Genomic DNA, 10976 nt, shown 5'->3' with positions numbered 1-10976 from the left:
TTCTCATTTAAGAATTGAGCCAAAGCAACGATCAAGTGCTTTTAACCTTTATACTTTCTGATCGCCAGCAGGGGGCACCGTCACTGGTTGCAAACAGAAGCCTGACTGTAACACCAGTTGAGAAAATGACTCATGAACTCGTCAGTTCATTTATTGCCTCAATTTACTTTTTTTTCTGGGTTTTATTCCTTGTTCCATTTTGAATGAGCATTTTATGCCAACAGTAGCTAATAATGACTCAATGAAGGTACAGTTTGAAGCTATTTTACTGAAGTATTGGACAAATTATTTGGATTTTTTATAGGTCATCAACAGGGGTAAGAGTATGAGACAAAGGTTTGTCTTCCTTTCTATTTATTAGAGGAAACACTCAGACACACGTGAGGAGTTACCGCTGCGTGGCCTGGCAAGCTCACTTCAGTCCGGACTGACTTCAGGAAGTCAAGCATAAAACTAGACATGACACAAACCGATTTACTTTTGGCCTTTGGCTCACTGCACATTGATCAATGGTTTCAAAGATACATGCGGAGATCCCCGGAAATTCAATGAAATAAATTCTAATAAAATGCACGCTATAAGTCCTCTGACAAATATTAGTTAACCCTATCACATGTCGTAAAAGGGTTTTTAGAAGAGCTGGACTCCATGTGGAAACACTTAATTACAGAGTCATACGTTTCTGCTTTCAGTGATTTTCTTAAAGTAGTCTTTGGTACAAAAATACATGTAGTCATTACTTAAAGGTTCTCAACTGGTGGGTCGAGCACCAGAAGTGGGTCTTGGAAAAAAACGATGTCCAAATGTTTGTAAAGCGCTTTTTAAGCATGTTTGTTTTTTCCCCTTGTATTTGTTCTGTGAAATGTTGAGTAACAAATCAGATATGCAGCTGGGTTAAATCCACATTGTACTAAGGATTTTTATTTTCTACATGTACAAAACCAGGGTCCGGATTCACAAAACCATCTTAAGAAAAAAAAAAAACTTGCTGATTTCTTCTTAACTTCAGTCTTAAGACAAAAGTTAAGAAGATTTGATATTCATGAAATAAGTGCTTATTTATTTTCAAAACTAAGAAAAAAGCCTAAGAATGAACGTGATTATTGAAAGCAAAGTTCTTACATTTCTTCCTAATTCTCCTCGTAACTTTAAGATCACACTACACCTGTCCTAAAATTGTTAAGAGTGGAAAGTTTAGTCTCTAAATTCATTAAAAACACATCGATTGGGATTTTCAGCTTTAATAAATTTGTTGTAACTTTTAGTGTTCATTTTAGCCACTTCTGTTTTTGGTGTAAGTCTCATGTCTCTGGTACTCCTGAAATAGCATATTTAACAGTTAATTTTATTTTTAATTTGCCTTTACCGAAAGAAATGAACTAATGTTGTAATCTTTTCCTTTACCCAAAGTTTTTTTTTTTTTTTAAATTAAAGTATAAATATGTTTTCTACAGCAATAATGTTGACTAACAAGCTTATTATGATGTATTGAAATAACATTTCAGGCCTTTAGTCAATGAATTGTACCCAATGTACAGTATATATAGACGTGTGCATAGGCCTATTATATCAACATATATGCCTGCCCTGCAGCATCTGAGAAGTTCACAAGAAAGAGAATAAGGAAGTTCGAAAATAAAGAAGTTCTTAAGAAATGAGACAGTTCTTAAGAAAACAATCAGGAACTAAACTTAAGAACATTCTGAAGAACTTCCTAAGTTTATCTTAAGAAAATGTTTGTGAGGAATCAGGTGTCAGTAGTGGCAAATATAAAATTCATGACCTCATTAAACACTTTTACAGAGTCTTATTGTACGACTTTAACTGGCTGTCCATCATTTATTAGAAGTTATTATCTAATGTTGTTGAAATGTGTCCATATCAGAAAAACGTGGGCCATTCAATAAGATATTTACGTCTGAAGAGGTTTACAGAATATCATTTTATATTCACTGACACAGGACAATATCTTTGGCTCTCAGGAATGTCCTGTTTCTTTAATTGAATCTTTCATTTTTGTTTTTAAGTTCATGTAAAAAAAACTGCAAGTTAAAAAGTCCTTTTTAGTTATTAAGTTTTTAGTTATATGTGAATGAATGATCACCGTTTCCAATCAAGAAGAAGAAGATGGAATTACTGAGCTGTGTGATCTTACCTTGTTATTTGTGATCTCGTGGTGAAATCCAGGGATCTCATCGACCGCAGGACTTCTATACAGCCGAGATACTGGTGAGCAAAAACATAAAGCCAGTGTGAAATACATACTCCTAACATTTCCTGTCTCTATTCAGCTGTCCTATCCAATAAAGGAAAAACAAAAAATATCTTTAAAAAAAAAATATATATATATATATGTGGATGTTTGTTTTGTCGATGAAGAAAAAAGTGAGCCCTGCTGGAGGAATTAATCATATGATGTTTAAGTTCATCAGTATAAAGGCGAGTCCGAGCCCAGGATGTGTTTCTTTTGAATGGGAAGCTGCATCAGCGTGTTACTACAGCACATGAAATCCTCTTATCCCATAAAAAAAAAACATCTCCAGCGCCAGCCACCTACTCACATTACAACACCTCCACTGATTAATATTGTACAGACGGGGAACATTTTGTGCTGACGAGTTCCTTTCATTATCAGAATCACATTCATAATCTGTCTGGAAACAAAACAGACACACTTCTGTTTCTATTTCCTCTTCAGAGTACACCGAAGTTATCAGAACAAAAACTGTCATGTGACGAGCCTCTGTCTCTCCAGGGAGCATTTTAAAAGTACTACCAAAGCAAATAATATTATGTCAACGTGACGTTTGCACATTTGTAATGTTTTCTACTTTAAGAACAGCCAGTTTGAAGTGAACAAGTCAGCAGGGACAAAAGTATTTCAAGCTATTCTAAAATTGGTGAGGAGCTATTCTGAGCACAACGTGAGGACGTTTCTCTCTCATGCTGTAACAACAAACAAGAACACAAACCACACTGTTCAACTGAGCGGCAACTTAATTATGAAAATCAATGGGAGACCGTCTCTTAACATCTATTAAGTCATCAGAGTCTAGAACACAACTTCTTGTTCGGACTCAGTTTGAAAAAAAAAAGAAAAGAGTCAAAAAGGTTTAAACATTTCTAATGTCTGATCTGTAAAAGCATGAATTTACACTTGTTAAAAATGCACCTTTTTTTTTCATCTTAGAAGCAGAATGTGGTTTCCATAAACTTGATGTTAAATCTTTTTTTTTTTTTAATTATTCAGTCTTGATCCTAAATATTGTCTGTTTAGTCAGCCGGGCTCAAAACTAAAATAAAGTGATGGTGTCTGTAAAGAACAGCAAACACAACTTAAGACGGGCACCTGCAAATAATTCGATGATTCTACGATAATCAAACAAGATTAAAACGTACAGAATTAGGAGTTAAGAAAGTTTTAATGCTAAAACGTGAATTATTTTTAAAGGTTGAATATTTTATTTGAGACTCATTTACATTTTATTCACCCATCAGTCAAGTGCTAACTTTAGTATGGCTGCATCAGCATGAAAGCTAACATCTCTTTTTGGATGATTTTATATTTGGTCATTTTTTTCAGAATGTGCGACTTTCCAGTAGATGTCGCCCTTGAGCACCAGCGTTAAACCAAAACAAACTGCTGTTTGGCCGCACCTCTCCTATTCTGAAGCCTCCGCTCTCCTCCAGCGAAACACCTCCAACCCCCCTCTCACTGGAGTTCGCATGAAGGAGTGAAGCGCAAGCGGTGGACAAACTTTTCCTTGGCTTGAGCTGCGACTGCCTGTGGCCTGTTGTGGTAGCAGGCTAATGTTCGCGCCCATTAGTTAGCTCGTAGCTTCACATCGCATTACTCAGAATACCTATGATATAAAGCGCTTACTTGGCCTCCAAATAAGCAGTGAGTTATTCTTCTTTTCTCTAGGCCCTGAGCCAGCGGGATTGCATATCTGTTTTGTTGTTGTTATAATTAAATGTTTTTAGTTTTTTAAAGCTCCTGTGAGGATTTTCAGCCGGTTATGAAATTGATACATCTGTGAACTACAAAAACTAAAGACACCATCAGCATAGAGATTGATTATTAACATACAGGTATGTAATGTCTTAAACTGCAACGGGGGTAGCTGCCAAATGAAGTGAATTAAGAACCAGACTTTATTTGACTTGGCTGTTTCGTGGCTGTTTCTGCAGGAGGGAAATAATTACTGTGGATTTATATTTTTTTTAATCTTTCAGGTAAACAAATGACCCCAAAGTGTCAATCAGAATAAGAAAACCAGTCTTTCGCCTTAAACTGTGCGTTCTGCAGCCACAACAGGAAGACTTTCCTCCAATATTTACTGTACTTGCTTCACGCAGGTCATGCTTTGTCCACAGGGGTCGCCAAACTCAACGCAAACAAAAAAAAAAGTTTACTTCCATGTCTATCGCTCTTACTTTGATTTTTCAGCCCCATCAGTTTCTTTCCTCTTGAAGACTTGTTGTAAAACTGTGAGTATTTATCAATCAATCTTTATTTGTATAGCCTCAATTCCTAACAAATTCCACCTGGAGACACTTTACAAAAAGAGCAGATTTAAACTCTAATGGTTTATATAATCTATACAAAAACCCAACATTAATGTACCATCAACTCAGCAATTTGCAACATTTAGTAAAGTAACAGCGATAAAGAAAAAACATTATTTAAACAGGCAGAAACCTCGAGCAGAACCAGAGTCATGTTGAACGGCCATCTGCTGCGTCTGGTTTGCAGGAAGAGAAATAAGAGTAATGTTATCATAATGTTGTTGCACTCAGGTCAAAGAATATTTAATTCTTTCTCAGTTTAAACATCAGTTTAATTAAAGATATGTCTTTGCTTATTGTAGTTGAATAGCATGGAAAATGCTAACCCAAAAGGCATGGATTGTAACATGAGTAAAAGACCGTTACGCTATACTAACTAATGAAGAAAGAATGGTAGTTCTAATAGTTAAGGGTACTTTTAATATTTCACAGATAACTTGGCTATTTGACTGCAAAACACCAAACATTTATCCTCCATATCTGCCGTTTCCTCCAGCCTCATCGGAGCTTCATTGTTGTAGTTTTTTAGGGTTGTTTAAGCCGTCTGTTGTAGGACAGTATGTGTAGCGTGCGCACTGCTAGCATGGGCTAAAAGTGTGAGTGTAAACACTGTCACTGTCAATCAACATCCCTTCAGAGTAATGGTGCGTGACGTGTGGGGGAGTGACCACATGACGCTAATTAAAAGTGCTGTGAGCATAACACCATGATGAACTCAATACACACAGGACCCAAACCACAGGAAAGGAAGATAGGGGGGTTGGACCCATCCCCCCCCCCCTCACAGTGTGGATGCTTTCAGCGGCATCGACTAGACAAATAAGCGCTCCCGTCCCTAATGCAGTTAATGGAAAGTCACGCTGGTCACAGATACTGTAGGCTTTGTTTAGGGAAGTTGTAGGAAGTGTCATATGATGGCAATCAAACTGTGTTACTACATTTGGAATATAACTCATTTAACCTGCAGCCATTGCATTCAAAGCTGTGTTTTAATCTGTTTGTGCTGAATGAATAAAAAGCAGATGAATAAATGTGTTCAGGCCAATTCATTCTTCCTCTGCTCCATTTCAGATTCAGTGTGAATGGTTTCTTCCATTTTTTTCTTTTTTTTTTCCATTCACTTTACACCTTCAAGAGCCAGGGCTCAGCATCATCACTCCTCATGCGAGTGACTCATTGCCGGCATGATGACACTCACAGCTCTCGTAGTTGTGCGCCAACTTGTGCTCCTTTAAATGATGTATGATGGCTGAACAACACGAACGTGATGAGACAAACATTGCAGTGTCGTATGTCTTGTTTTTTGTTTTTTTTTCCCCCTTTTCCTTTTCCACCATTTCACTATGTGAGCCCATAGAGATGCACAATGTACAGAAATAACACATCACCATGGTTACAAAAGCATAACGCTTCGGCTGCGCACACACAACAAAGACGGAAATATTGAAATGATTACGGCGTGTTGAAAATCAAACAGAGGAAGGGTTGTTGTTTTTTTTTTTTGTTTCCACATCGCTGTTTCTCCTCCTAATGTTGACCTTCTTTATTTCCTGAATTATTCAATGTCTGTTTTCTCCTCGCTGCTCCTTCACTCAGCCTTCCAACCTACATCCACCCACTCAAGGGCATGTTGTGATGTACCAATGAAGCTACATTACCTCCCTCCATGCAGGTAGCTAAGCTTGAGTCATTGAAAGAAAAAAGAGAATGGGTAAATGAATGGAAAAAAATAAGACAATGTGAGAGAGACAGAGCACCAACCTTTACAACGTATGTCACTCCAGGACCGGAGATCTTCTCGCTCGAGTGTAGCCATCCTCTGGAGGGTTTGTTCACCAGTCCACCACCACCACCACCACCACCCGGGTTCCAGTCCTCTCTGCCGGGCTGATGCTCTTCAAGCCTGCTCTTCTTGCTCATACTGACGGCCGGCTCCAGCTGCGAGCAGGGGGTAGAATGGGAGCTGCACAGAGAGCCGCCCACACCAGATGCTGATGCTGCTGCTGCTGCACTGGGGCTCGGGCCACTGGAGCCCCCTGAGCCCGAACCCCCACCCACCTGCAGCTTAGACACAGCCAGGTCCTTGACGGCCGAGGGCAGACCCTTGATGCCTAGCAGGCTGCCCGAGTTGCTGAATTTCAGGTTGGACACCTTGTTGATGAGGGTGCAGAGGGTGGTGCCTCCATCTTCCAGGTGGTCGGCGGCAGTGCTTGAAGAAGCAGTGGTGGCAGTGGAGCAGGGCTGGACCTCAGTCGGGGGTGTGTAGGACGTCTCGGCTGCAGACTGGGAGTTGGCCGAGACCTTGGGGTTCATGGACAGGCCGTGGAGAAGCTCATCGACGGATGTCACTGACTCATTCCTGAAGCGGTTGTATTTGGTACGGTGAAGCATACCCTTCCCTCTCGTTTGCTCTCTCCCCCTCTCTCCACCGAGCGACACGCGCAGCTTGCCTAGTTCACAGGCGTGCTGGCAGACGTGGCTGAGCCGTGCTGATTACCCTCTCCTGTAACATAGCAGCGGTGGTACAGGCAGCAAACGCCTTTCAGCAAATCACAGGCCACCTGACTGTAATTTTCTCTATTGAGGTTACAGCAGTGGTTGTGTTGAGCTGCTGCTGCTGCTGCTGCTGCTGCTGCTGCAGTTGCCAAAGTCCAATGTGCTGTCAATGAAATCCAGAGCTGCAATCCAATCCTTCAGAGGGAAATATACAGACACAATCCATGGACATATAGCAGACACAGAGGACGAGGATGGAGAGAAAAAGGTCTCTAAGAGGCTGCCAGTGTTGTGGTGCGGCTTGCTTGGTTTCCAGCTGCGGGGATGCAGCTGCTGTTGATGATTTCTAGCCTCAAAAATCCAAAAAGTAAAAAGAAGACAAAAAAAAGGGGTCTATGTTGTCGATGATCCCGGTTACTGCGAGGGAAGAGCAAACACTCTCTGCTGACTGCTGCCTGCCTGCCTGCCTGCCGGCTCCGAGCTAAAGCATGACTCACTGATCTGAGAAAACCTTCTCAACAAAAGGCTTGCTGAACACTGCAAATCACTTCCTGTCGGAGGGAGGAGAAAAAAAAAAAAAAAACTCCCACTTACAGCACACTAGGACCAATCAATTTTTAAATTCCCCAGTCTGATATTTATTCTCTGTAATTCTCCAAGTCTCATTTGTTTTTCTGAGAAAAGGAAATGAAGAACAAAGACAGGAAGCTTGATAATTCAACTTGGTAAGGAAATCATTCAGAATAATTTCCTCATACTCTTGTTAGAAAGTGGATGAGGTGATAAAAGTTGTGCTAGATGGATGACGCATGCTATAAACTCATCACAAAGAGGATGATGAATGAAAAAGCGATAACAAGCATCGGTTTAAAAGCTACAATCAGATCCTGGCTGAGTCGTCCTGTTTGGACAAATATACTTGGATTGAAGAATTAAATGTAAATATTTCACAAAGATATCATTTTCCTTTAAGGATGGCAAACTAAGCTCTATAAATCATAAACGCAACGACACAATAACATTTGAGCTTAACTGGAAACATGAAACGTCAGAGATATATTGTCCATTTTCATTTAAAATAGCTGCATGTATGACACATCAACCCTTTTCTCAGTTATTCGCTTTCAAGAAACTATGACTGACTATGACGTGACTAATCCAGGGGCTATTTTTGCACAAAATATTCAGAATCAGGCGTTAATGCACTAATCCCTCACAGTATTTGATATGTGGAGCTAACAACTAGGAGATCGTTTGCATATCTTGTCTTAAATATACAGCTATCAGTCCAGCTTGAATTGATGAGACGTTACAACTCAAACAAACACAACACCAATGACATGCTTCAGACAGATGAGTCAACCAAACAACCAAAAGGATAACAGAAAAAAAAAAAAAAAAAAGCCCTCAAGTCTCCTTAAAACCAGCAGCAATGAAGCATCTTTGTCTCCCTGGTACCGGAAAGCAAACAGCCAGACACCATTCATGTGAAAATGTCCTCAGGAGCATCTAGCTAAGCCAAAAGACTGACACTCATTCATAAGCAGCTTCCGCTCTCACTCTGCCGCAGATTTCGCACTGCAGTCCCTCCCAACATCTCTCTTTCCTGCCTGGCAAATATTGAAAAAAAAAAAAAAAAAAAAAAAAAAAAAAAAAAAACAGCACGTCTGCCTTCTCGCCTCTGAAAAAAAAAAAGAGAAGGCAAACACAAAAGCAGGGTAGAAAATGCAGGCCCTCGCTAATCAAAGGAGGAGGCAAAAAAAAAACACAAAGGAGAAAAGGAGCAGAGGACAAAAAGCACATGCAATATTTAGTCTTTTGTGTGAATGAAATAGCAGGCAGGCATACCAATGTTTCTGTGAATGGAAGCAAGGCCTTTCTGCCTCTGCAAGGCAATCCCTTGGGATGGCATGGTCTTATCCAATGAGGAGCAGGCTGGATGACTCATTCAGGGGAGGCTTGCAGAATAGTGGAAGAGACCATTCCAGACGCAGGTGTACATTTTGTTTTCTCCCAGTTGCCCTTTAAAAAACAAAATGTGCATCATCAGATGTGACATGTTGCCATCATGTATTAACCTGATGTGCCGTTCTAAATAAAAATACAAAGAAATATTTCAGGAGAAGAAGCTAAAGATAGAAAAAGCCCCCCCAACCCCTCTCGATTTTGACCGTCTCCATCGTCAGCTCTTTCCCCAGCATTCATGTGAACAGTAACCACCTACACATTCAATGTACTGTTTCTATGTATGAGAGCAGATAACACATTTGCAATAGAAGAACACATGGATTCTCATTTGACAGAATTACAAATACATTTACATATCTGGTGTCTTTCAAATGCATAGATAGATTAATTCATTCTTTTAGGTCACCCTTTGATATCTTATTACATTTTCCAGGGTTATTTTGACCCTTTGAGACATTATTAGGTTTTAAGCAAATCCCACTTTGTTAGAGTTTTTGTCATTGACTTGTTATTCTAGTAGAACACCTAATGAGAAACTAACTTCAACACAGACACTTACATTTGTAACTTGCTGCTGTTTGATGGGTTTGATATCGTACCAATGACCTAAAGCGCTACCCTAAAGAGCCTGACCGATAAATCGGCCGCCGATAATATCGCCGATATTAGCATATAAAGTGACTATTGGTGTCAGCTCATTTTATCGAAGATATGTGCCAATATCACTAGATTTATTCATCAGTCAAATAGCATTTCATTTGAGTTTTATTGTATTAAAGTAGCAGTTGTCTTCCTGGCTGTCACCAGCAGAGGGCGCTATATGGATTACGAGCATTATCACTCTCCAGAGTGTAAAGGTGATGCGTGTACAAGAACAGTTACTTCAAATTTGAGTGACCAATTCGTCCATCTTTATAATTTCCACAAGTGTATGATAACTGCATTTGAGGGATCAACTCAAAACATTTGTATATCTATATCTATCTATCTCTAAAGATCTAAGAAAGATATTGGTTGATATACTGGTATCTGATTTTTTCTCTTCCTAAAATCGAGATCGATGTTGGCTCTAAAAATCCGATAATAATTTGTTATATATCACTATTACCACAAACAAAATTAAAACTTCTACATAATCAAATAAGTAATTGTTCTGTGCAACCGTAATCCTTTTTTATAAAATAGAGCTATGTATGAAATGCATCTAAAATGTATATTTTCATATTTGAAAAAATTTGAATCTGACATCATTTTTGCAATTGTGAAATAAAAAAATGAGAGTTTGGTAGTTTGATTTTAAATTCTAAAAGACTGGTTTATGGTAAATCTGTCAAAGTGACCCATTGAAATCAAAGAGCAGGACATTAAGTCCAGTTGACCTATTTGTAAACCCCTCCCCCAAACAGTGTTAGCCCAATCAAAGCTAACCCCATACTTTGGCACAACAGGGTCTTTTTTGCTTTGAAGATTCCTAACTAGGTGAAATGATCTGGAAGTTTTTAAGTGGTAGACATAATGCTTCCTTTTTTTAATGTCCGTAAGGTATAAAAATATAGGCTGAACCTCAACTCCACTATTCACCATGCACCTTATAACTTATCATTTAGTATTTCCTACTTGCACATAGCTCTGTATATATATATATATATTTATTTCTCGTTTACTGCACATACTCTAGTTCAGGTTAACATCTGTCAGTCCGATCACTGTCCACTTATATCTACTCTTTTTATATTTTGTATTTTAAGTTAAGTTTAAGCTTTAAGTTGTATTTAAATTGTTAAAATGTTCCGTCTACCAGCACTGTTGTTAATTTACTGCTCTGTGTGCCTTTAAATTGCCCCCCGGGGACAAATAAAGTTTTTTGAATTTGAATTTGAACTGTTCTTAATAAAAGGAGTCCTGCAAGTTCATTATGCAAGCAACATCTAGAGTGATGCATC

At 39.0% G+C, this 10976-nt stretch overlaps 1 protein-coding gene across 1 annotated transcript in view; it reads right to left on the bottom strand.

Annotated features, from left to right (window-relative positions):
- shc3 (SHC (Src homology 2 domain containing) transforming protein 3) overlaps positions 1-9899 on the bottom strand; it is a 20217-nt gene extending 10318 nt beyond the window's left edge. The window contains exons 1-2 of the mRNA XM_020643000.3: positions 6331-9899; positions 2156-2226 (exon numbers count right to left, since the gene is read on the bottom strand). Coding sequence (XP_020498656.2) covers positions 2156-2226; positions 6331-6960 — 701 coding nt within the window. The 5' untranslated portion in view covers positions 6961-9899. The remainder of the gene's footprint in view (positions 1-2155; positions 2227-6330) is intronic.
- Positions 9900-10976: the final 1077 nt, after the last annotated feature.

This window comes from Labrus bergylta, chromosome 17 (assembly GCF_963930695.1).
Source record: "Labrus bergylta chromosome 17, fLabBer1.1, whole genome shotgun sequence".
Taxonomy (NCBI): domain Eukaryota; kingdom Metazoa; phylum Chordata; class Actinopteri; order Labriformes; family Labridae; genus Labrus; species Labrus bergylta.
The sequence above is the reverse complement of the archived record's forward strand: the minus strand, read 5'-3'. Positions and strand labels throughout refer to the sequence as shown.